Source organism: Bos indicus x Bos taurus, chromosome 22 (genome assembly GCF_003369695.1).
Source record: "Bos indicus x Bos taurus breed Angus x Brahman F1 hybrid chromosome 22, Bos_hybrid_MaternalHap_v2.0, whole genome shotgun sequence".
NCBI lineage: Eukaryota > Metazoa > Chordata > Mammalia > Artiodactyla > Bovidae > Bos > Bos indicus x Bos taurus.
This window is the reverse complement of record NC_040097.1, coordinates 23,175,040-23,199,707: the sequence shown is the minus strand read 5'-3', so window position 1 is coordinate 23,199,707 and position 24,668 is coordinate 23,175,040. Positions and strand designations below refer to the sequence as shown.

Sequence of the window (24,668 nt, the reverse complement as noted above, 5' to 3'; positions counted from 1 at the left end):
GATTTACACTGCCCCAAGTGTCATCCAGAAAATATGTACCAAATTAACCTTTTTTTTTTTTTTTTTAAAGAAGGAAACCCTTAAATGTTAAGAATAATAATGTAAAAATTCTAATATTCAGATTGAATGGCCAAGAAACTTTAAAACTGCAATTTATCTCTAAATGTCTAAAATGTCAATTCATGCCTCTGATCAAATTGCATTAGGTTTACATCTGGAGGGGGAAAACACTAAAATAACCAATAAGTGTGTTTTATTTTCAGTATAGTGTTGTTTTGAAAAGTTAAACTCTGAAAATAACGTATTTGCTATAAAAGAAGCAATTAGTAGAGAATCCTAAAAAAGGCAGGAAGAGAAGCAAAAATAATAATAATAATAATTACAGCAGCCACCAATTCACCAATTCTGCATCCTATACAAAGGCCCAGGGAAAACGGTCAAGAGAGAGAAAAGGCAAAAACTAGAAGAAGCAACTCTCGGAGCTTCAGGGCCAGCCAGATGAAATTACACACAGACATATGCATCTAAACGCTCAGAACACACCAATCCTGGAGCTATCTCCAGGGGCTAGAACACAAGAGGAATCTTTGTGTGCTTGATTTAACCAGACATCACGAAGAGGAGGGTGGGGCAGGCCGCCTACAGGTAAGGGTGTCACCTAAGCAGCCTGAGGGCCTCGTATCAATTACTTCCCCTCCAGGGCACAGTCTGCTCTTTTCCGGAGAAAGCCGACTCATTGGAAAAGACCCTGATACTGGGGAAAGATTGAGGGCAGGGAAAGTGGGTGACAGAGGAAGAAATGGTTGGATAGTGTCACAGACTCAAAAGACATGAGGTTGAGCCAATTCCAGGAGATGGCGAGCAACAGGGAAACCTGGCATGCTGCAGTTCATGGGGTGGCAAAGAGTCAGACAAAACTTAGCGACTAAACAACAACCAGGGCACAGAGAGGGTGACAGGAACTTGAGGCTTAAGACAGCTCCAGAAGCACTGATTCCCGTCAAAACCATCACACAAGACAGGGCTCAACCATCAATTTCTACTGGGCAACGTGAGAACATTTTTAGCAATAAATAATTTACTGATGAATACAAGGTGTGTGCTAAGGCGGGAAGGCCACACATGGTAACTAACACCAACCAACCAACCTACCGGAGTCTCTTGCTAATGAGGCCAATGGGGGCAGGAGATAAAGCCTCCATGTCAAAAGTACTAAATTCTTGAGAAAGTAAATGGCAGGGGGGAGGGCTGCTTGGTGACGCCACAGAACTACAGGACTTACAGGTCTAACATTCTTCTAGGCAAGGGGTCAGGAGACTGTGGCCCTTGTACAGGTCAAATCCAGCCTCTGCCTGAACATGCCATGAGCCACTGCCAGTACACAACATATTTAAGCGGTTGAAAAATTTTAAAAATATTTCATGGCATGTAAAAATTATACGAAATTCAAACATCAGAGTCCACAAAGTTTTACCAGAACACAGTCATGCCCACTCCTTTTTTTCTATGGCTGCTTTCTCCATGAACTGATGGAGGTGGTAGGTGTGACAGGCACCCGGGTGGCCAGCAACATCTTCTGTCTCATCCTTTACAGAAAGTTTGTTGATCTCTGTTCTAGGCCATAAAGTCCAGTCGCTTTTGAATGGTTCACAGCTCTAAACATTGGTGCATGCCTATTAGTTTGGCTGTGACATACCCAGGATTTAGACATAACCTGCCAGCCTAACAGACAATGCAACCCCATTGTTAAGAACAGCAGACAGGTCTAATAGGTCCTATGGATGCAGAGGTAACTGCCCACGGTAACCAGAAAGATGTGCAAGGCTTTCTGGTTGAAAGCCAGAAAGTAGGATGGTCCCAGGTTTATGTGGGAATGAGTATGATTAAAGATTTTCTCTTTGAACAAACGTATTAGCTATCTCTTACAGATGAGAAGAAAACCATCCTCAAAATGGCTACCACCTTTGAGCACTTACTAGGAGCCTAGGACTGAGCAAAGCCTTTTGCTTTTATTATCGCACTGAATGGTCATCTTCTCTAGACTCAGAGAGGCTGGTTGGCTCAGGAAATGGGAATCAAATCCAGGTTCCATATATGGGGAGGGAGGAGAGAGCAGGGTTCAGGATGGGGAACACATGTATACCTGTGGAGGATTCATTTCGATATTTGGCAAAACTAATACAATATTGTAAAGTTTAAAAATAAAATAAAATTTTTTAAAAAAAGGAAAAAAAAAATCCAGATTCCACTCTAAAGCCTGTGTTTCCAACCACTCTCCAACTTGAAAGCACAGGACAAAAATGCTCACCAGGACTAAATGAGAGGAAAAAGGAAAGACCACAGGACAGTGGAAGCAAGTTCCTTTTTATGTCATTGAGCATTTTATTCACCCGCCCCCATAATACTCTCTTCCATCAATGTTTAAAGAAAAAATACAATTCATTTCTTCCAAAATCTTTGCTTGAGAGCAGTAAGAGAGTGGGGCTGAATGAACCACTCTCCCCAGGAGCTGGTTGTCAAGCTCAAGCCTCTGCTTATCCACCATTCATCTATTCGGTCTAAACGTTTAAACATAATTTAAAAACAGCCACAACGCACCCAGGACTAGCACTGTCAAGCCCTTTCTGCGGTGCATGGTTTATCAATTGACAGACAACACTTTGCTGTGGGAACAAAATGGCAGAGCTTTTGTACCTCTAAGACCACATGACTAGGTTAAAGACAGCTTAAAAGGCAAGTATTAAGCAGAAAGATCTACGTTTTTATTTTTTCTCTTTTGTTCTAACTCCCACTTTATTTAATAAAAAAACATATCTATAATTAGGGGGCTCAAGATCTCTCTTATAAAACAACTCTAGCCCCCTCCTCAGAAAAATACACACACACACACAGTTTAGGTCACAACTCTAGGGGGTTCAGGAATATCTTCAACCCCATTCATGACCCCTTGAGAGTCACAGACCCCAGGATAATCCTTGCTCTGAAAGCAAAACACAGAAATCCCTATTTTACAGGATCAGGGTAGAGACCACATAGCTAGCTCTCTCATCATCTTTTAGAGTTTCAGAGGCTAATATTAAATAAATACTCGAAGAAACTTTCTTAACTAGACTCTCATACTCTCAAAAAAAACCAACCTAATAACTCAAGTAAAGCCCCAAACCTAAAGCCATATATGTTCAAAGTCTACGTCAGTTTTGTTAGAGTTTAAAATCTACAACTTCTTTCTGTTCATAGAGATTTTGGAAAGGAAGAAATGTATGGACTAGAGCTTGAGTGTCTTCGACTTTAGCACTCGTGAATATGTTAATTTACAATAAATTGTATTAAAGAAGACCACTTGTAAGATTTATTAAAAGATGTTCTCTCACTATATATGAGATGAAGAAAAGTTGGTTAAAATAATTCTTACATGTTCAACACAAAAGATCTGTGTCAATGCAATTGCCAGTTAAGTTAAAAAATCTGCCTGGTCAGCCTCATGAAGTTCAAAAAGGCTTAAGTACCACCACCTGAGACAAGAATGTTCAGGAATGTTTAGTTTCAGGTATACCTCAAACTAAAGTCCTTCCATCTTTCTTGGTCTGATTGATTCAGAAAATGTCTAACACTGCCCAACAAAATACAAAACAAACTTAATAAGTGTTTGGTCAGGACTCCATCTATGACTGAAGGATACACTGACTCCTGAAAACTTAAGTTAGGACTCCATCTATGACTGAAGGATACACTGACTCCTGAAAACTTAAGTTACAGGGGGCAGAGATACTTTCCCATAAACAACAGTTAAGATTACTTCAAGTCACTAGATACTGTTTCCAAATCAGTGTTATCATGATAAGGCCAAATAATAAGTAACTCAAAAAGAACATCATTTCACCACTTGACAGTTACTTTTTAAACAATGATTACTGCCAGAATGCCACCGGAGACAGACAAGTAACTGATGCCTGAAATTTACAATCTGTAGCACTTAAGATTTAAAGTGATTCCTCTTGTGGTTAGTGTCTTCTCTCCCGCTAAACCAAGAAAATGAACCAACTCATGCACAGTCAGAATTTATGCCAGTATTAAAGCCTGGAGATATTTCGCACTGTGGGGGAGAGCAAGTTATACATCAAAATATTCACTCAAGGTAACTTGCTTCCTTTTTTTTATTTTTTTGGCCTTTGTGTTAAAAGTCACAGGTGTTAACTCTTTAGAGCACTGTTGAAGAGCATTACTGAAGTTTTTTACTTCATATATGCGAATAAAATTTTATGCACACTGACTTCCAGCTAGAGGTGATACACCCTTCACTGTCACATATTTGCATGTACAGCTCTTCCTCTCAGAAACACAGAAAACCAGGAGAAAGAACTCAATTTGACTAAGGAAACTGAAACAAAATCCGTCTTCCATAAGAGCTTCATCCCGAAGAAGCAAGGTACTTGGGGCGGGGGTGTGGGTGGGCAGAAATATTGGAAAATAATATCAAACCTGGATTGAAAACTCAGACCCGCTTCTTGGGGCTCACTGAATCCACCCCACTGGAGATCAAATCAGCCGGACTGCTGCCCGTTTCCTCTCGCCCATCACCATCGAAATGTTGCCATTTGCGAGAAACTCATAGAAGTTGAATCAAAGTGACTTTTGGAAAGAGATGCCAGTATCTCCGGCAGTGTGCTCCGGAAATTACACGCTAGTCAACGTTTCTTATTGAGCACCTCCCTCTCCCTTCACTTTCGACTTCCCCTTAAGATGGGGACAGTTTTTGAAAATCTGAGAGAGAGAAATAAATAAGAGCATCCCGTCCCGGTCGCCGACGGGGATTCCGGCGCCCGGGGAGGAAGGCGGGCACCCCGCACCCTGGCGCTAAGCGAACTCTGCCCGCAGGTCGCTAAGTTTCTCCGTCCCCGTTTTCCAGCACCCAGAGGGGAAGGGGGCGACCGCCCGGGCCGGATCCGCGCCACCTGGAACCCGGGGCCTTTTTAGCTCGAGGACCGCGCCCCGCGCGAGTGCCAGCGTGCCAGACCCGCCCAAGCGCGCGTGGGTGCTAAAGTTCGCGGGGACCCCCCGCGAGGCGCCCCTTCTGTGCCCCGGGTCCCTCGACTCTCGGGCTCAACCCGGGCCGGGCGCCCCCTCTCCCCGCGCCTCCCCCGAGGAGAGCGAGCCCACCCCCAGCGGCGACAGAGGGAATGGGGCGGCGGGGGCCGCGGTCGCCGTCCCCCAGGAAGCGCTGGGGGTTCGGACCCCGCGTGGCTCCAGCCGCCCCGGCGGCGCCCGGGCGAGCTCACCTGGCGTCTGGCGGCCTCCGGGGCGGCCTCTGGGCGTGGGCCGGGCGGGGGCGGCAGGGGGCGGGGGGCAGGCTGCGGGGGCCGGGGTTGCACCGGGGCCGCCGCCGCCCGCCTGGCCTGGCCCCACACGCGCTGGCCGTGGCCGCCCCCGGGGAGTGCGGGGAGCGCGGGTCCCGCGGCGGCGGCGGCGCAGCGCGGCTCAGGCGGTGGAGCGGGCGGCCGCGGGCGCCGCCGCCTCCTCCTCCATGGCTGTTTACCCGGCTGCATTGTGGGAGTTTGACCTCCGCCGCCGCCAACCGCCGCCTCTGCTTGCGCCGCCGCCGCCGCCGCGCACGCCATGGGAGCCGTGACTGACGGTGAGGCCCGCTCGCCGCCGCCCCGGCCCGCTCCCCGAAGCCGCGCGGCTTCCCCGGCCCCCGCCGCCGCCTCCCTCGAGACCCCCGGCCTCCCCCGCCGCTTCCGGGAGCCCCTCGGCTTCCCCGACCGGGTCCCTCGGAGACCCGGGCTTTCCCGGCCGCTTCCCCCGAGCTCTTCAGCCTCTCCCCGGAGCCCTCCCTGTCCCCCCCACAGCGCCCCTCGGGCTCCCCGTCCGGCTCTCCCGAGATCGCGCGGGGCGTGGGGCGGGTGTGCCGGGAGGATCGTCTGGGGGCCGCGAGCACACGTGGGGGCCTGAGCAGGCTGGCAGCCAGCGATGCGCGGGAGGGTGGTACCCGGAAGGGGTCCAGGCTGTCGGAGGATGTGGTGAGGGAGCACTGGGTGGGGGCGCTGGGGTCCGAGGGGCGGCGAAGGGGAAGAAGGGCTGGAGGCCTTGCCGATGGGGGTCCGGAGGACCTAAGGAGGGGTTAGAAGAGTGCGAACTCCGAAGACGTGGCCGGGGGGTGGGGTGGAGATTGCGCCAGGTTGGAAAGTTGGGAGAGGTCTCCGGACAGTATTGCAGGGGTGTCGGTGTACAGAGGGTGAAACCTGGAAAGTGTCTGGGAAGGTCCCCTAGACAGTGGATCGCACGGAGGCCTGGGAGCTATCCCTGGATTGGGGGTAGGGAGAGGGAAGTGGGGATAATATCAAAAAAGAGTGGATGTGGACGGAGTGTTTGGAAGACTGCCAGGGACTGTGCCTAGGAGATAAAGAAGAGCCAGTATAGGGATGGGGCCACCTCGGGTGGAAGACTCATTTGTGTGTGCATGTCTTGGGGAGGGTGGTTTGTCCCCTGAAATGGAGTGGGTAGGGAGAGGTAGGGGCTGAGTTTCTGGCAAGTTGTGAGGTCAGTTTAGGAAGGTGGACCCATGTAAGGAGGGGAGCAGAATTAGAATGACACCTTGGGGAAGGGGGACAGGCATAAGCATGATGGGCAACTGGAGGGAAAACCTAAGAAGCTATCCAGTTACAGAGTAAAGAAGTCCGTTGACATTTAGGAAGGGGAGATCTAGGGGCACTGAGTCTGTATGAAGAGTGGCCAGTAGATGCCTATAGAGGCCATTTCTGAAAAATTGGAGGTAGGCAAGGTCTCCACATGAAAGGACCAGGCCATGGGCAGAAGACTAACAGGCCCAGATTTGTGATCATGACAGGAAGTAGTTAGATGGAGGCTCTTCAAGGTCCAGGTAAAGCTTAGCTTCACTCCAGTTAATTTTTTTCAGTAGGTGTGTATCCCATCTGGGCTAAATCTTGGGATTATAACCCCGAGCTAACAGGCAAGACCTCTTCCTTCTCTGAGATCACAGTCTGGTGGGAAAGACACATGAGATAATAGGTTTTCATGGTGGAAAATGTTACTACAGAGGAAGTAGAAGGTTGGGAATTGTAGAAACACATAACAGAAATTGTTTATCCATTCTCAGAGATCAGAAAACCTCCCTGAAACAGTTACTGTTAATCTCACTTTTGAAGGATAAGTAGGTGTATTAATTGTTGCATTAGTATTCCAGGTGGAGAACCACTTGTGCAAAGGTCACAAGGTTTTGGAAAACTCAAAGATAACAAGTATTGGCTAGAAGTTAGAAAGTTACGAGCCAGACGTTTTTGATGGTTATGGGACACCGTTGAAAGATTTTAGCATTGGTGTGATGTTATCAGATGCCATTAAAAACAACAATCACACTCTACTCTGAATAATAATGAAGGGAAGGGAAAGTGAGGCGTTAATTGGCCTCTCTCCTTTCTAACATCTATAGCATATTGATAGTATGCCAAGCATGTTCTGATTACCATCCCCACTTTTCAGATGACACTGGAACACAAGGAGGTTAACTCAACCCTGGGTTGCACAGGTAGCAAGTTATAGAACCTGAGCTCAAAGCCAAAGGACCAGCTGCCGTGATTCCTAGAGAGAAAGGATGGGGACTGAGACCAAGAGGAATGGCAGAGAAGCAGACAGGTGGAAAAGAAACTGATGAGGTTGAATGTCAGGAGATTGAGTGGATATGAGAGGAAGGGCCAAGGATTAGTCCAGGTTTCTGATTGGAGTGACTTTGTGCTAATTAGTGCTAGGGCTCTATTCATCGAGGTAGAGAATGGCAAAGGAGAGAGATGTTTTTGTCAGAGGGAGGTGAAGGGGAAGATGAGTTCTAATGCACTGATGCAGTCAGGTGCCCACTATATCCAAAGAGACCATCAGAATCCCCACTCTGCCATTCATAAGCAGTCTGACCTTGTGCAGGTTAATTAACCTCTTTGAGCCTCGGTTTCATTCCTTGTAAATGTGGATAATAAAATCTACTTCACAGGCTGGTTTTGAGAGTTAGATGCAGCAGAATTTGTGAAGTGCTTTGCACTGAGGCCGATACACAGTAATGTCCAGTAAATGCTGTTAAATGTCAGAGTTGGTTTACTTGCCTCTCCTCTACTTTCCCTTGATGAGGACTGTGCCTTCTCCCATTCTTTATCTGTGTAGATTTCCCCTTCCTGCCTTTTCTGCCTGGTGACTGGCCATTTATTCTTCAGGACCCATATCAAATAGTCTTCTCTGCTCTTTTCAAAAACCAGTTGGTCTTTCACCTGTTAACCACATTATCTTATTATATTTCTGCTATATCCCTCAATATACTTAATTTACTTACATGGTGTGTTCCAGAAAATATTTAAAGCAGTTAATTATAATGAGACAACATTAAAATAAATGGATGATAGGGTCTTCCCTGATAGTCAGGTGGTTAAGATTCCACACTTCCAATGCAGAGGGCACAGGTTCGATCCCTGGTTGGGGAACTAACATCCCACATGCCTCACAAGGTGGGCCTTAGAAGTGATCAGAGAGTTTCAAGTGGTCATCTTTTGGATCATTCCGGGTTTCTGTGTAGAGAATGAGTTGTAGGAAGGCAAGAATGGAAGCAGGGAGGCCAAGGAGAGGTGGTCCAAGTGAGAAACCAGGTGGGCTCTGATTAGGATGATGGCGGTGGGGACGACTGAGAGTGGTGGCCTCCACATCCTCAGCCTCCTGAAGGGTTCTTGGAGAAGTTCCAGTACCTGTTTCTGGAGACTTGAGGAGGGCGGATGTCCTCTCGCCAATCTGAGTGCCTGGTCAGGTGCTGTGCCTTCATGTAATCCTTACATCCGGGTTTGCCTATCCAAGTGGACTGGGAGCTCTTGGAAGAGAAAGTCTTTATATCCTGTGCAAGGACACAATGGTTAATTGGAGGAATAATCTGCCCTCCTCTAAGGGAAGGAAAGAGATACTATATTGTTATCTATAGATACTGAACTTAGATGGCATCACCAACTCAATGAACATGAATTGGAGCGAGCTCTGGGAGACTGAAGACCAGGGAAGCCTGGCGTGCTGCTGCCACCAGGTTGCAAAGGTTTGGACATGACTTAGTGACCTTAGTGACTGAACAGCAACAACTGAACTATAAGTGTTATCCCTAGAAGCATCATCTGTGCATGGACAAGTGGAGGTCCCGGGAAGTTAATGGCTTATCGTCACAAAGCCATTCTCTCTCCTTCCTTGTTGCCACCCCAGCATTTTGGCTAACAGGAAAAACAGTTTAGATGTTGTCACTGTTAATGTAAACTATGTTCACAGTTTGTATTTTGTATGTTAATTTAAAGGGTGTTAAACAGTGTTAGAACCTAATAGAAGGCATTTCAGAAGCACTTTTTGCAGTACAGAGAACATTAGGTATATGTCTTGATCTGCCAGAGCAACAGATGGATGATAAGAAGGGCAGTGGGGAGCGGGATGTGGCTGTACACTCCGTTTAATAGAGCTTGTTGGTTTTGACAAGTGTTGCTTTTTTTTTTTTAATTAGAAAGTATAATGCATGGATAATACGCCTGTTAAAACTTGAAATAATGGTTTTTAACATGCCCGTGAACAACATGACAGAATAACGGAATGCCACTGTGACTTTCTAATAATGTAGTTGTGTATATTTTCCTCTAACTACAGAGATGACACTTTTCATCTGTAAAAGGAAGATAATAATACATACTTTATTGGGTTTTTCCATGGATGAAGTGTGATTAATATATGTAAAGCACTTCAAAGTTGAGTGGCCATTTAATTGATTGTCCAAACCAGGACACTTTTCAGAGTGAAAGGAAGCAGGAGGTATGGTCATCAAATAGGAGTGTACAAACACTGTGTCTGCTGCTGTTCCGATTTCAGTTGTTGATCCAATGTTAATTAAACATTTGTAGCCAAAGGGTTTGTTTGACTTTTTTTTTTTTCCACAAGTACCAATGGATTTGCCCACTTTGTTCTCTCATCTGTGGTCCCAGCACAGGGGTTACTGAAGCAGTTCAAATATTAAATAATATTTCTTTAGCCAAGATAAAAGGCATCTCAAAGTGGGATTGGAGTTTCAACCTTGACTTGATTAGGGTCATATTCTAAACATTTAAATATATTTAGAGAAAAACCAGAAATGGTGAGGGACAGGGAAGCCTGGCACGTTGCAGTCCATGGGGTCGCAAAGAGGCGGACACGACTTGGCGACAGAATAGCGACAACAGAGAAAAACAAAGGACCTCAGCATTGATTTTTCTGCTTTTCTTTTTTCATTTTTAATGTAATTGTGGCTTTTGTCATTTACTTTGGTATCAGGAATTTATTTAGACTGGGCCTAAGTGTCTCTGGAGAGATCCCTGTTTTCATGGATGAATCAAAGCACCTTACTCTATCCACTTGACTTTTTTGTGTCTTAACATTGGTGGCATAGTTGTTTTAATGATTTTAAGCTTCTTGAAAAGAGGGGCTCGGTATTATTTCACCAGGAGGAATCCAGTGCAGTGGGATATACGTAATGCAGCTTAATAATCCATAAGGCGTGGTGATCTAGTGATGAACATAACAGGAATCTGCACACATGTTGTTTTGATATGGCTTAGTCCCTCCTCTTGTTAATAGGTCAGATCAAACCAGTTTCTTTTTTGTTGTTAACATGTCACAGATTTACTAAAGAACACTGATGAGAATTTTCAATACAGAAAAAATGAAGAAAAACACCTCAAAATGACCAGTAAGTTCTCTATCAAATAACGACTCTTAATACTGTGAGGAAGAAAAGTGGTACATGTCAGGAAATCCAGGAAGAAATGCCCCAAGGGACAGTGAAAACCTTCCCCTCTTCACCTTCCACAGCTCAGCCCAGCCCCCAGTGGCAGTTACTGTAAGGTGTTTCTTGTGTACCCTTCCAGAATGATTATTAAATGCCATCAAAGGTAAAAAGCATCTTCTCTGGTGTCAAACTCCTGAGTGTGAGTCCCAGCTCCACTCCTACTTCTTGTGGCATTTAATTTGCACAAGTAACTTCCAGTCCCTTCGGGCTCTTGTGAAACTAAATGAGCATATTGTAAGCATTAGTTAGTTGGTGAACCAGTATGCATATGTAAAGTTTTACACAAATATTTGCATGCTGTTCTGAACTATACTTCCATAATTAATGATACATCTTTGAGTTCTTTCTAATACCTTTTGGGGCTCCTCCTACCTTATTCTTTTGTGATATTCTACTAGTTTTTTAATCAATCCCCTTCTAAATGTTTTTTGTTATTTTCCTTTTTTTTTTTTTAACTTTTATAAATAGTATGACAGTGGAGATATTTGCATAGTTGTCTTTGTACACAGTGGGAATCACTTCTAGAAGACAGGTTTCAAAAGTATCTGTATTTTTAATACAAATTGCTACATTGGTTTCCTAGTAGCCAGCTGTTTTTTCCTCTGTAATCTTATCTCCAGTTATCCCTTCCTGTGGTTTTCAGTTTGTATCCAGAGTGTTTAGGAACACTAAGAAAAAGCCAGCGGTTCATTTGTGTACTTTCAGAATATCTTGCTAAAGAGCCTTTAGAAAGGAAATGCTGATCCTCACTGAGAGATCACAGAATTGCTATTTCTGAAAACCAGGTGAGATTGGGAGCTGTGAGGTCTAGTAGACTGGGAGGCACATTTGACAGTAGCTTCCCTGGTGGCTCAGAGGTTAAAGCGTCTGCCTGCATTGCAGGAGACCTGGGTTCAATCCCTGGGTTGGAAAGATCCCCTGGAGAAGGAAATGGCAACCCACTCCAGTATTCTTCCCTGGAGAATCCCATGGACGTAGGAACCTGGCGGGCTACAGTCCATCAGGTCGCAATGAGTCGGATACGACTGAGTGACTTCACTTAACCCTAGGGGGAAGTTAATGACAGGCTCTTACCTGTTGTCAAGCCTTGACCTGTCCCTAAAGCAAGAGTTGTGGAACTTAGCCCACTATTATCTTCCAAATTGTCCTTTTCTTTCCTTTTTTGAACATCTGCTCCAAGAGGCTATGAAAACTTGTTCTGTAATCAAGGTTTTAATAGCCACTTTGAGGGAATAACAATTAGTTTGTGAAAGCAGTGTTAGTATGGGTTTATGAGAGATTGTCCTTTCCACACTAAAATGAGAAAACAACTGCGATGGCTGTGTCAGTCAGCCAGAGGCTTGGAAATGGAGAGCGGGTTTAATAACTGTAAAGGAGTCATTGCTTCCAGCCTGTTTATGAAGAGTTAGGTATTAAAATCTAACCCTGTAAAATGGCTTTCTTGAGACCTATTTAGCATGTTAAGCAGCTTTGTATTCTAGTTAGAGGATGGGATATAAGACAGGAAAGGGTCTAAAAAAATCCATCCCAGTTTTTCAAATAAATATTTGCTTATCATCATGCTTGTGTCATAACTGATTTGAAAGTGATTTTGAATGGCAGACATTTTATAGGGTATACTTATGGTACCCATATAACTGAATCCAATAAGAAATCTTCACACAAGCCTAAAATCTAGTGGAAGGCCACCGTTCTCGGAGCAGACATTAGGTGTTTGGGGTTAAAAGCTTTTCCGAGGTGGTTTTGATCCTTGTACTCAATAAAGAAAGTGATCGTGACAACTAAGGAATGACGTTGATAACACCACTGAAATAATTTCTAAACCAACTTCACTGTTCTTACAGGTACACCAAGGGCCTCCTGATTTAATATTACTATTCAGATTGATTACAGAGAGCTTCAGGCATGATGATAATTTATGAAATCAATGCATATAGTAAACAGAACATGTTTAGTTGGCTCTAGACTGGACACATGTTTAGTGTGTCCAGTCTAGAGCTAACTGATGAGGTACAATTAAACAATGCTCATGTCGTACATGCCAGGAACCATCAGCAGCTGGCCATCCTTAAATTTAAAAAGAGCAGAGAAATTTCAGACAAGCAACTTACCCTTTTAATTTGTTGCTGTTGGAGCTATGCTCTGTACTTTATATATATATATATATATATATATATATATATATATATATATAATTTCAGTCCTCCTCATCCCCACAGACTTTCCTAGGCAGCAACTACTTATGCTGTTTAAGCTAGAAATACAGTGACCTTACAGCATGAAGCTTGAGACAAGCGAATTTGTGACAAGTCATAACTGTGCAGAACTTTCTATGCATCTTATGTATCAGTATATAGGTGTATCTATAGATACAGCTCCAGCATTTATTCACTGTTTCACATTACTTTGGGAATTAAATTTAACATGAAGATAAGAGTAACTGCTTTTTTTCTTTTTTGTTTTCCTATAGTGAACAGGCCCTTGTATACTTTATTTCCATAAGGTTTCACAGCAGTCCTATGAAGTGGATCGTTTTATTCCCATTTTTACAGATGAAGTTAAAAGTTGGTCACTCACACAAACTAAACACTGTGGACTAACCAGAACACTGGCCCCAGTTTTGGACTTGGGGTCTGGCTGTGAAGAAATGTTCTGTAGACGAAAGAGGGATCAGGCTCCAGCAGGAGAGAGACCTTGAGGGCCTGGACAGCACGTCCCCTGTGCTACAGAACTGATCAGCCTGCACTGCTCGTGCCAGCCAGTTGGTCCTGGCTCCTGCCTTTTCCTAACCAAGTCTCTGTTGAGCCCTCGTCTGCCTTCCAGGACCTGTGACTCTGATCTCTGCTTTAATTCACACTCTTTTAGCTCCTTCGGTGGGCATATGCTTTGGGAGCCTCCTAACTAGCCTCCCTGCCTGTGGGCGCTTCACAGCTGCACCCCATTTTGTACACTTGATCCTCCTAGAAAGTCCCTTCACAAATCTCCAGCAACTCCAACTTGTTGCCTGCCAATAGGATCTGAGTCTACCAGTGTGTCACTCACTACTGTGGACTTCCACAATCTGACCCAGAGGTCAGCGCATACTGCCTGTATGCGCTTGGGTCTTGACATCAGTCTCCAGGCCCCCAGACTTCTTAGTGTCCTAGAAGAGTGCTCACATCCCAGACCCAGCCTTGCAATCCCCACCTCTGCCTTAGCTCACAGCTTTCTCCCTGCCTGTTGTAGGTGAGGTGGAGAAAGACATGATTTTAGGTTGCTTGCTTTCTTTTCCTTCCTTCCACTTTAGTTGAAGTATAATTGATACACTAAGAACTACATGTGTTGTGTATAATTTGATGCAGTCGTGTGCTGTGCTTAGCCACTCAGGCGTGTCCGACTCTTTGCAACACTATGGACTATAGCCCGATAGGCTCCTCTGTCCATGGGGATTCTCCAGGCAAGAATACTGGAGTGGGTTGCCATGCCCTCCTCCAGGGGATCTTCCTGACCCAGGAATCGAACTGGGGTCTCTTGCATTGCAGGCGATTCTTTACCAGCTGAGCTATCAGATACAAACACCTATGATACCATCACCACAGTCATAGCTTTCTTTATTTTGCAAACATCAACTAACAAATTTTGAGTACTATATGGTTCAAAAATGAATATAAGACATATTTTCAAAAATATAAGACCTGGTTCAAAAATCAAGTAATATAAGACATCTTCCAGCCTGTCCTCCAGCTACCCAACTTACACTGCTCGATTCTTTGGTAACTCCTTATAGCAGTTTCCTGTATATCATTCCAGTATATCTATGTGAACATCAGCACATATGAATATACTTATTTCCCTACTTTTATATGAAAAGAAACGTGCCATAGACAGGATTCTTGGATTCTTCACCTTGCTCTTTTAACAGGTTGTATTAAGTGGTCTTCCTTTCAGTATACACAGTTTTCCTCATTCTTTGTTTTTTATAACTTTATATTATTTTATCATATTCTTATACCAAAATTTATATACTTAATCTGCTGCTGATGAGCATGTCATATTGCATATGGGCAAGTATATCTAGGATTTTGGGGGTCAAAGAATAGATACTGTTAAAATGCCTTTTAGCTTTTTCTTTTTTTGACCAATGATGGTCATGTATCAGAAGAGCAGCTTTAGGGACTTCCCTGGCAGTCTAGTGGTTAAGTCTCCATGCTTCCAGGGAATGGGTTCAGTCCCTGGTCAGGGAACTAAGATCCCACAAGCCAAGGGGGAGGGCCAAAAAAAGGGGGGAAAAAGCAGCTTAAAATCCTCTTTCCCTGTTCCCCCCGAGCTAAAGGAAGCTCTCCTAATCTCCTGCCATGTGTCGGTATCACTTAACTATCTCAGCCTCCTCTGCGTGTGTGTGCATTCATTTTGTGTGTTATGTCTCCAGCTAGAGTGAAGGAACGCTTGTCTTTACTTCATGTCCTCAAGAGGTTAGGCTGGCACCTATGGACACTGCTGCTCATTGATCAGATATTCATGTCTTTTGTCTAGGAAGGGAAATCTCTGCTATGGACCTGAAGATAGGATGGTTCCATGTTTGTCCTTGTTAGTGTTTTATTGAGACAAAGCTATTTGGAGGGCAGATGTTCCCAGGCAGGCACCACAAATCCAATTTTAAAATATTTATTGAGCATCAGAAATGTAAAGATACAGTGTGAGAGACTGAAGAGGAAACAGAATGAACAGGACATAGGATGGGTCCCAGTGAACCTTTTCCCCAAGTTTATTTGGCCTGTATAATGCTTTAAACATTTTTCAAAAATTTTTGTAATTGGGATATTACATACATATGTAAAACAAGTGCACAGATCTTAAGTATACAGCTGAAAAGATCACAAAATGTTCTGGAAACATTTTCAGTTAGTCACCAAACTTTAAAAATCCCTTGAAAAACCAGATCTGGTCATAACGTCTCGCTTTAGGTACTCAATCCTCAATTTCCCTACTTCATGTTTCCCACATTCATTTACATTTGACATCCATTGTCCTCCATAAAGGAGGGTTCCTAGTTATCTGGGAGGAAGATGGGGTTTCTTGGGGGCTTGAAAGAGTAGAGGTAGGAAGATCAAAAATAAACTAAATAGCATCAATTGAACACTGGACTGCTCACCCACTGAACGTTTACTTTTAACAAAGTTAAAACACGATTGTGACTTTATAAAAAAATCAATTTCATTTTCTGAATTTTAATCTCTGCCAGGACTGTGTTTTGCCTCAGTCTCCTCAAATAACATTGCTGCTGCTGCTGCTAAGTCACTTCAGTCATGTCTGACTCTGTGTGACCCCATAGACGGCAGCCCACCAGGCTCCCCCGTCCCTGGGATTCTCCAGGCAAGAACACTGGAGTGGGTTGCCATTTCCTTCTCCAATGCATGAAAGTGAAAAGTGAAAGTGAAGTCCCTCAGTCGCGTCCGACTCTCAGCGACCCCGTGGACTACAGCCCACCAGGCTCCTCTGTCCATGGGATTTTCCAGGCAAGAGTACTGGAGTGGGGTGCCATTGCCTTCTCCTCAAATAACATTATTGGTGGTTAAAAGAGGAAACCATTAGTTTATATCTTTCAGTGTAAAATTAAAACACTTGATGAATCCATAGCTTGAGCCGTCTGTCACAGCCATGACTCTGAGAACAAAACCCAATTCTAAACATGTTTATCTGATGTTGTCACAGAATAGATTTTAAAACTAGGGAAAAAAAAAAAAAAAACTGGACCCATCTGCCTTCCAAAGTTTATCTCCACTGCACCTGCACTCAAAAATACTTCCGCCTACACACAGGAACTATTGTTTCAAGATTTTGCTGTTGATTCATCATGCAGGTTCTCTAGGAATTATTCACACTTTAAAAATTATTTTTTAAATGCCTGCATATGGTTAAAAAAAAAAGACAATCCTATAAAATCATAAAAATTAAATCTCATCCTCTGTAATACCTCTTAGCAGAAATAACCACTATTACCAGTTTCTTATGAATCCTTCCAAAGATATTTGCTGAATACATAGACACGTGTGTGATGGGCGCATCACACAGCGTGTGTGATGGGCGATACACAGCTGGCCTCCTTGTTTTCTACACAAATGGCAGCAAACTACGTGCTTCTCTGCACCTGTGTTATTTTCATTTTACTTAACATAGCTAAGGAGATTTTTATGATATTAATATATACATCCACACTATTTTTTTTTTGGCTGAATCTTACTACCTCTTTTTAAAAACGTGCGATTCAGCAATTATCTATTTATGTATGTATGTCTGTTTCTTTATTGGCCCCCTTGCGAGGCATGTGGGATCTTAGTTCCCCAACCAGGAATCAAACCCATGCCCCCTGCAATGGTAGCATGGAATCTTAACCACTGGACTGCTGGGAAGTCCCTGCATATTATTACACTTAACAACTGTTTTATATTTAGCCAGTCTCTTCCTGGTGAATGTTTAGGTTTGCCGTCTTCCTACTACAAGCAGCACTCTTAAGAACAATCCTTTTACATTTATCTTGGTGCATGGGTGCACATGCATCTACAGGATGATTTCCTAGAACTGGACTAATGGGGTCAAAAAGCTATATGTATTTGGAAGATTATCTGATTGTCCAGCTGCTTTGCAAAGAGCACACCACTTACATTCTATCAGTGTATGTAAGTGATTTCTCAACACACTTACCATCACTTATTATCAGGTCTTTTGATCTTTACCAATCTGAAAGATGAAAGTGATATCTTACTGTGGTTTCAACTTGCACATCTCTTGTTATGATCCAGCATTATCTTGTCCAGGAGGAACACTAGCTCAGGGCTGCCAAGCAAGCCCACTGCGGCCCTACTTTTTACTCAGCATTGTCATCTGCACTGCTTTTCTATTCTTTTTTCTCTTTTTCTTTTCCTTGTAGCAAAAGGGAGACAGACATTAAAAAAAAAAAAAAAAAAAAAAGTCCTCACGAGGAAAGAAACGTTACAATTACTAAATTACAACCCCCCCAAAATTTCTTTTTCTCTGACACACCTCATTCTCTTTTTCTAGTCTCCCACTATGTCTTTCGATCTTTTCTCTCTGTTCCTTTTACTAGTACCTTACAGTACTCAACGACATGAATGCTTCAGGCTTTCTTTTGTCTGAACAGGTTTTGCCCAAAAAGTTTCTCCAAGAATTATTGACTTATTTCTTTGGTAGTACCTGAAAATTATTTTTACTCTACAGCCTGACAATAAAATGTCCATTCTGTGAGGGCAAGGCTTTTCCCTGCTATAACTGCAGCCCCTAAAACAGTGCCTGACATGAGACACTTAATAACTTCCCATATATATATGGAAATTATATTAAAACCTACCTAACGTAAAATTGACCATTTTAATTCTTTTAAGAACAGTCTTTTATGTACAGTGCAGTGGCATCAAGTACACTTACATTTCAGTAGTTTTCTTCTAGATAAATGAATGTGTAGTGGTGTTGCTTATTTGTCCCTGAAAGTGAACAGGAACCAGATAGTCATTTTAATTCACATTATTCTGTCCTCCAGACGAAGTCATACGGAAGCGTCTCCTAATCGATGGAGATGGTGCTGGAGATGATCGGAGAATTAATCTGCTGGTGAAAAGTTTCATTAAATGGTGCAACTCAGGATCTCAGGAAGAGGGGTATTTCATGTTGCTGCCGTTTCTATACTAATGTCCTGCTGTGATTTTTTTTTAGGCCATACATATAGTGCTGTCAGTTTTTCATATTTTCACTCATTAACAGAGTCCAGAGTAGGTTTTTCTGGCCTTCCCTTCAGAGGCTACTTTTGTGTTTATTAAAATGTGCAGAAGGTGCAGTGATAAGAATTGAGGGTTAAATTCAGACTTATTACTTTGGTCCCTTTTAAAAGCAGATAAATGTGTAGTAAGACAAAATACTTAAATGAAATTTTCTCTATTTTTTAAAAATGCACTAATAAAGTTGCTGCAAGCTTTTATATATTTGATAAATTTCTAACTTAAAGAGTTTTTTCATCATTTGAATTAGCTTTTCACATAGATAAATAATTAGAGTGAAAAAATTGAGAACAGAATTGTGATAATAAAAACCATCTTAAAACATTTTAAAAAGGCTATTAAGCAAAATTCAACAAATAGTTGTTTGAATTAAACTTACATTGCTAACAACTACAGTCCCATCTTTACATTTGTAACTAATACAGTTTATAAATTCAAGTAAACCACATTTGGAAAAAGAAAACCTAAGGGACAGATATTTCAAATTATTTTAAATAAAGCATATTCTCTCAGAACCTGGCATAATTAACTTAGCAAAGGTGTGCCTGCATTGTAATGATTCAGCTGGAAATCCACAAAATGTTTATTCTCTTTCTCTCTCTTTTATGTTAGATACAGCCAGTACCAACGTATGCTGAGCACGCTGTCCCAGTGTGAATTTTCAATGGGCAAAACTTTGCTGGTATATGATATGAATCTCAGAGAAATGGAAAATTATGAAAAAATTTACAAAGAGATAGGTAAGGAAACAAAGTAATTGTTTCTGTCTGTAATTTTAATTTTTATGGGCTAAGGGAAACAATATTTACTAACATTTTTCTCTGGTTAGTGGTTGAATAATAACATTAATAGAAAGACTATGTTCTAATATGATATTATTCTTTGAGTTACAGCTGTGTATTAATGCCAGCATCTGTTTTATTAGCAAGGAAACTAAATTTAAAAACGCATTTTAAAACTGAAAATGGAGATTATTCATGTTGTTATAAGTATCTTAAAAAAAACCTTTTTATATAGAATGTAGCATTGCTGGAGCCCATGAAAAAATTGCTGAGTGCAAAAAGCAAATTCTTCAAGCAAAACGAATACGAAAAAATCGGCAAGGTAAGGGTTTTGTGGGATGTAGTGTGCAAATACTTCATTACTGACTAGTATTTTCATGCAGCTTTTAATGTGGTGAGATGAAACCTTCAGCTAGAATCGACCTAAATTATAAAAAAGAATTAGGAGACAAACTTAATTCTTTAAAACTATATTATTGTTTAAAATAGCAGAGAAGAAAGGCCATGGTAAAAAAAAAAAAAAAAAAAAGTTGGATTGTGTTGATTAAACAAGTATGTTTTTAAGTATTCAATTTTTTTTTTTTTTACTGCCCTCATACCCCTTTGCCTAAATAATGTTATACAAGTACATTAGATTTAGGACTTTGTGTTTTGTGTGTGTTTAATGGAACTACATTAAAAAAAAAGAAATAATATAAGCCCAGTGACTTTTTTTTATTAAGGACTGTGCAAGCAAACATTTACAGTCTGCCTGGATTTTATTAGAATAGGAAGATTAAAGTTGTTTTCTTCCAATCTCTTTTGTTCTTAATTAAGGTCTGCCTTATTTTAGTTCATATCAACTAGTTCAAAATAATTTTAATGGCAGAGGCATTGCTCCTCCTATAGTGTAATTTGAAAGGAAGATTAAAAATATAATGTAAAGTCACAACTGTGACATATACATGAAAGATGTAGAAAATGTTAATGATTATTTTGGAGTTGTGGAGTTTTATCATTTAGGTTTTGTTGTTGTTATTTATATTGAACATGTATTATTTTGTAGTCCAAAAATATTTTATTAAAAATCACACTTATATTGAATTAATACACTGTCAACAAACAATTTTACTTTTTAATGAGTTAATTAAGATGATGTTCAATTCCTTATTTTTAAAAGATGGTTTTTTAATTCAGTCTAAAATGCATGTGGTCAGGTTGCAGTGGCCAATTTAGAGCAGGATATACCAACTTATTTAAGAACTAATATCAATTGTAAAAAAAATTTTACAGTGTTTTGGTAGATTAATGAGGCTTTTAAGTAAATGCTGCCATATATCATTTCATAGGAAAAGTTAACAAGAGATACATGACTTACCTTGGAGGTCTTAGTGGAGCAGAAACAAAGTTCCTGAATTATAAATCATTTCTAAGTTTATGAGGTCTTTACCTTTGAAATGAGTGAGAAGTATAATTTCCCCTTGTCTAAGATTTGAAACTAATTGTAGGATACCTTGTTAATTAATTATAGATCACCTTGTTGGACTTCCCTGGTGGCTCAGACAGTAAAGTGTCTGCCCGCAGTGCGGGAAACCTGGGTTCGATCCCTAGGTCGGGAAGATCCTGTGGAGAAGGAAATGGTAACCCACTCCAGTACTCTTGCCTGGAAAATTCCGTGAACTGAGGAGCCTGGTAGGCTACAGTCCATGGGGCCACAAAGAGTCGGACACAACTGATCGACTTCACTTTCACTTTGTTGGTCTTCTATTTGCTGGGCAAATAATAAGATTCTCTTATGTTCAGAATCAGTCTAGTTGATGATCAATAATGACTTAAGTTCACTTTCTCTTATGCTAGCCCCTGTATTCTACCCAGGAATGCGTAAATGGAAACAGAGTAGGAGCTAAAATCCTTGTTTGGAACATACTTTTGAAGTCATGAATTGTTGCAGTTATAATTGAATGAGAGGAAGCTGGCAATACTCCGCATATCCTTCAATGTTTCCACTTCTTTATCTGCTAGGAAAATAATTAGGAGAGATTTGTGATGTTAGACATTTTGTTTTGATATCCAGGTTTGAAATATCTTATTTTGGTAAATATTTTTGTATCTTTCAGAATATGATGCACTGGCAAAAGTGATCCAGCATCATCCAGACAGGCATGAGACGTTAAAGTAAGTTTAGAGCTTTACTCCGAAAAGAACGAATCTTTATACATAAATGTTTACAGACTAGTCTACACGTTCCATTTCTATGGGAATATATCATATGTTTCAAAAAATAGGGGTCAACCTTAAAAATTACAGATTCTAATACCACTTGATGAGACTTTTCCTTCTGCTAACCTTGCTGCCTATAGTTCTAAAATAAATGCATGTAATATGTATCAATACAAAAACAGATAAGAGAAGGTAATGGCACCCCTGCTCCAGTACTCTTGCCTGGAAAATCCCATGGACGGAAGAGCCTGGAAGGCTGCAGTCCATGAGGTCGCTAGGAGTCGGACACGACTGAGCGACTTCACTTTCACTTTTCACTTTCATGCATTGGAGAAGGAAATGGCAACCCACTCCAGTGTTCTTGCCTGGAGAATCCCAGGGACAGGGGAGCCTGGTGGGCTGCCGTCTATGGGGTCGCACAGAGTCGGACATGACTGAAGCGACTTAGCAGCAGCAGCAGCAACAGAATATGGTCTACTTATCACTAAGTCGCTAAGTCGATTCAGTCGTGTCCGACTCTGTGCGATCCCATAGACGGCAGCCCACCAGGCTCCCCCGTCCCTGGGATTCTCCAGGCAAGAACACTGGAGTGGGTTGCCATTTTCCTCTCCAATGCATGAAAGTGAAAAGTGAAAGTGAAAAGTGAAAGTGAAGTCGCTCAGTTGTGTCCGACTCCTAGCGACCTCATGGACTGCAGCCTTCCAGGCTCCTCTGTCCATGGGATTTTCCAGGCAAGAGTACTGGAGTGGGGTGCCATTGCCTTCTCCGTGGTCTACTTATATAGAATACTAAATAGGAGTTATAGAGAATTTGGAAATAAACACTTTCCAAACACCAATTTAAAAAACAATCAGTGAAAAGGAAAACAGAAGATATATATAATGAACTTTAAATTATTACTAAGTTTCTGAAATATATACAGAATAATAATCATTTATAAAAGTTAGAGCCCTCCAAATATTCTATACTGATCCTGTATATTATTGAGATACAAATATATGCATAAAAAAGGATTGGTATAATACAAGGATTGCCTGAATGGAAAGTAGAGGAGGGAAAAAGGCCTGGTTCAGAGGAAAATGAAAGTGAAAGTGAAAGTGAATTCGCTCAGTGGTGTCCGACTCTTGTGACCCCATGGACTGTAGCCTACCAGGCTCCTCCACCCATGAGATTCTCCAGGCAAGAGTACTGGAGTGGGTTGCCATTTCCTTCTCCAGGGGATCTTCCCGACCCTGGGATCGAACCTGGGTCTTCCACATTCCAGGCAGACGCTTTAACCTCTGCAATTTAGCACATTTACCCACCCACCCCCCCCACAAAAAAAAAGTTTGAATTATGACAAAATGTTAAAAGGGTTTGATATCCTATTGTCAAGTTTCCTATACTTTAAAAATTATCTAAAATTTAATTTTAATGAAAATTAGTACATATTTAGAAGCTAAGGAATCACCCTTAGTTTTAAAAGTCTCATCATAATGGACGTTAGAACTCCTTATCCTTTATAATAAATACTATTATTTAGTAACTAAAAAGTTAGATATTAATTATGAATTCTTTTCTCCCAATTAGCAAAATATAACACTTTCACTTTTTTTTTCAGAGAACTAGAGGCTCTGGGAAAAGAATTAGAACATCTTTCACATATTAAAGAAAGTGTTGAAGATAAGGTATTTGCATGTGATATGTATTAGTCTTTGTGTTCTGTATTGGTTTATAGATCATTTGTGTATTAATTTTTTTTCTTACTAACACAGCTGGAATTGAGACGGAAACAGTTTCATGTTCTTCTTAGTACCATCCATGAACTTCAGCAAACACTGGAAAGTAAGTAGCGTGACCGTAAAATGAATGTTCATGTCGATTTTATTTTTTAAAGATGAATTTATTTTACTGCATCAGGTCTTAGTTGCAGCATGCCAACTCTTAGTTGCATCTTGAGGGCTCTAGTTCCCTAACCAAGGATCAAACCCAGTTCCCCTGCACTGGGAGCACAGAGTCTTAGCCACTGGACCACCAGGGAAGTCCCTATGTAGATATTTTAATGACCAGGGGAACTTCTTTTTAAATTGAAGTCTCTCACATAAATTTTGCATTTTGATTCAACTAATGTGTGCTTCGTCACTCAGTCATGTCCGACTCTTTGCGATCCCACAGACTGTAGCCCACCAGCCTCCCCTGTCCATGGGACCCTCCAGGCAAGAACACTGAAGTGGGCCGCCATTCCCTCCTCCAGGAATTCAACTAATAACAACAACCAAAGCAGAACTTTTAAAAACCAAACCCCCTTGTGTGGGTCAGTTGCAATCATAGGCTGCCATTTTGCCATTTTTGCTTTAAATATATTCACTTATAAAGGACAAAAATGTTTTCATATATTCATCAGACATATAGTTTAAGCAAATTTGATTAGAGTTTTATGTTTCTTTTTCAACTGCAGATGATGAAAAGCTCTCAGAGGTAGAAGAAGCTCAAGAAGCAAGCATGGAAACTGATCCTAAACCATAGACCAGTAATCACTGTCCATTCCCAAGAGTGGTGAATTAGCAGTGTGATCTCAGTGTGCTTAGAATTTGTTGCGCTCTAGAGATATGTAAAGTTTTGGCAATGAACTGTTTTGCTTTTAAATGTTAATGTAGAGTTCATTCATATTTCTTCACACAGAGGAAGATGACTTCATTATATATTTGCTTTTACTGAAATGTCTTTTTTGTATTTAAAAGGTGGGAAGCAACATCCAAAATAAATGTTGAATAAAATGTTTTTAAGTCAAATATATTTGTGCTCATTGGCATTCTAGATAGTTTTTAATTGGTAACATTGACTTGCTCACAAAATAAATGGAAGATAGTGAGAAGGTGACATTTCTGGAGTGTACATGAGAAAATGAGTCAGCTTTTGGAAATTGTTACCACTTTTGAAAATGAAGACCATGAACAGGCTCTCAGGAGAGCTGTACACTTGTTAAATTATGTACAGAATGTTTGTGGTGTATAAGATGCAAAGTCAATCAGTGTGTATTACTTTCTAGATCTCTGTCCTTAACACTTGAGATATATGGTTGGTAAATGTTTTGGTAAAACATTT

At 41.6% G+C, this 24,668-nt stretch overlaps 2 protein-coding genes across 4 annotated transcripts in view; one reads left to right on the top strand and one right to left on the bottom strand.

Annotated features, from left to right (window-relative positions):
* Positions 1-5,334, bottom strand: part of ATXN7 (ataxin 7) — a 134,070-nt gene extending 128,736 nt beyond the window's left edge. Inside the window, exon 1 of the mRNA XM_027523259.1 lies at positions 5,277-5,334. The gene's annotated coding sequence lies outside the window, so the exon portion shown is untranslated. The remainder of the gene's footprint in view (positions 1-5,276) is intronic.
* THOC7 (THO complex 7) lies at positions 4,783-24,665 on the top strand. 3 transcript variants are annotated; one of them, XM_027523268.1, is made up of 9 exons: positions 4,783-4,875; positions 10,667-10,735; positions 18,369-18,486; positions 19,216-19,343; positions 19,621-19,707; positions 21,482-21,539; positions 23,185-23,251; positions 23,339-23,408; positions 24,022-24,665. In XM_027523268.1, exons 2-9 carry the CDS (start codon positions 10,729-10,731, stop codon positions 24,087-24,089), a joined length of 603 nt encoding a protein of 200 aa, XP_027379069.1. In that variant the 5' UTR covers positions 4,783-4,875; positions 10,667-10,728; the 3' UTR covers positions 24,090-24,665. The 3 variants fall into 3 exon arrangements, with proteins under 3 accessions (XP_027379069.1, XP_027379067.1, XP_027379068.1); XM_027523266.1 differs by lacking the exons at positions 4,783-4,875; positions 10,667-10,735 and adding an exon at positions 5,524-5,632; XM_027523267.1 differs by lacking the exons at positions 4,783-4,875; positions 10,667-10,735; positions 18,369-18,486 and adding an exon at positions 5,548-5,632.
* The last annotated feature ends 3 nt before the right edge of the window (positions 24,666-24,668 follow it).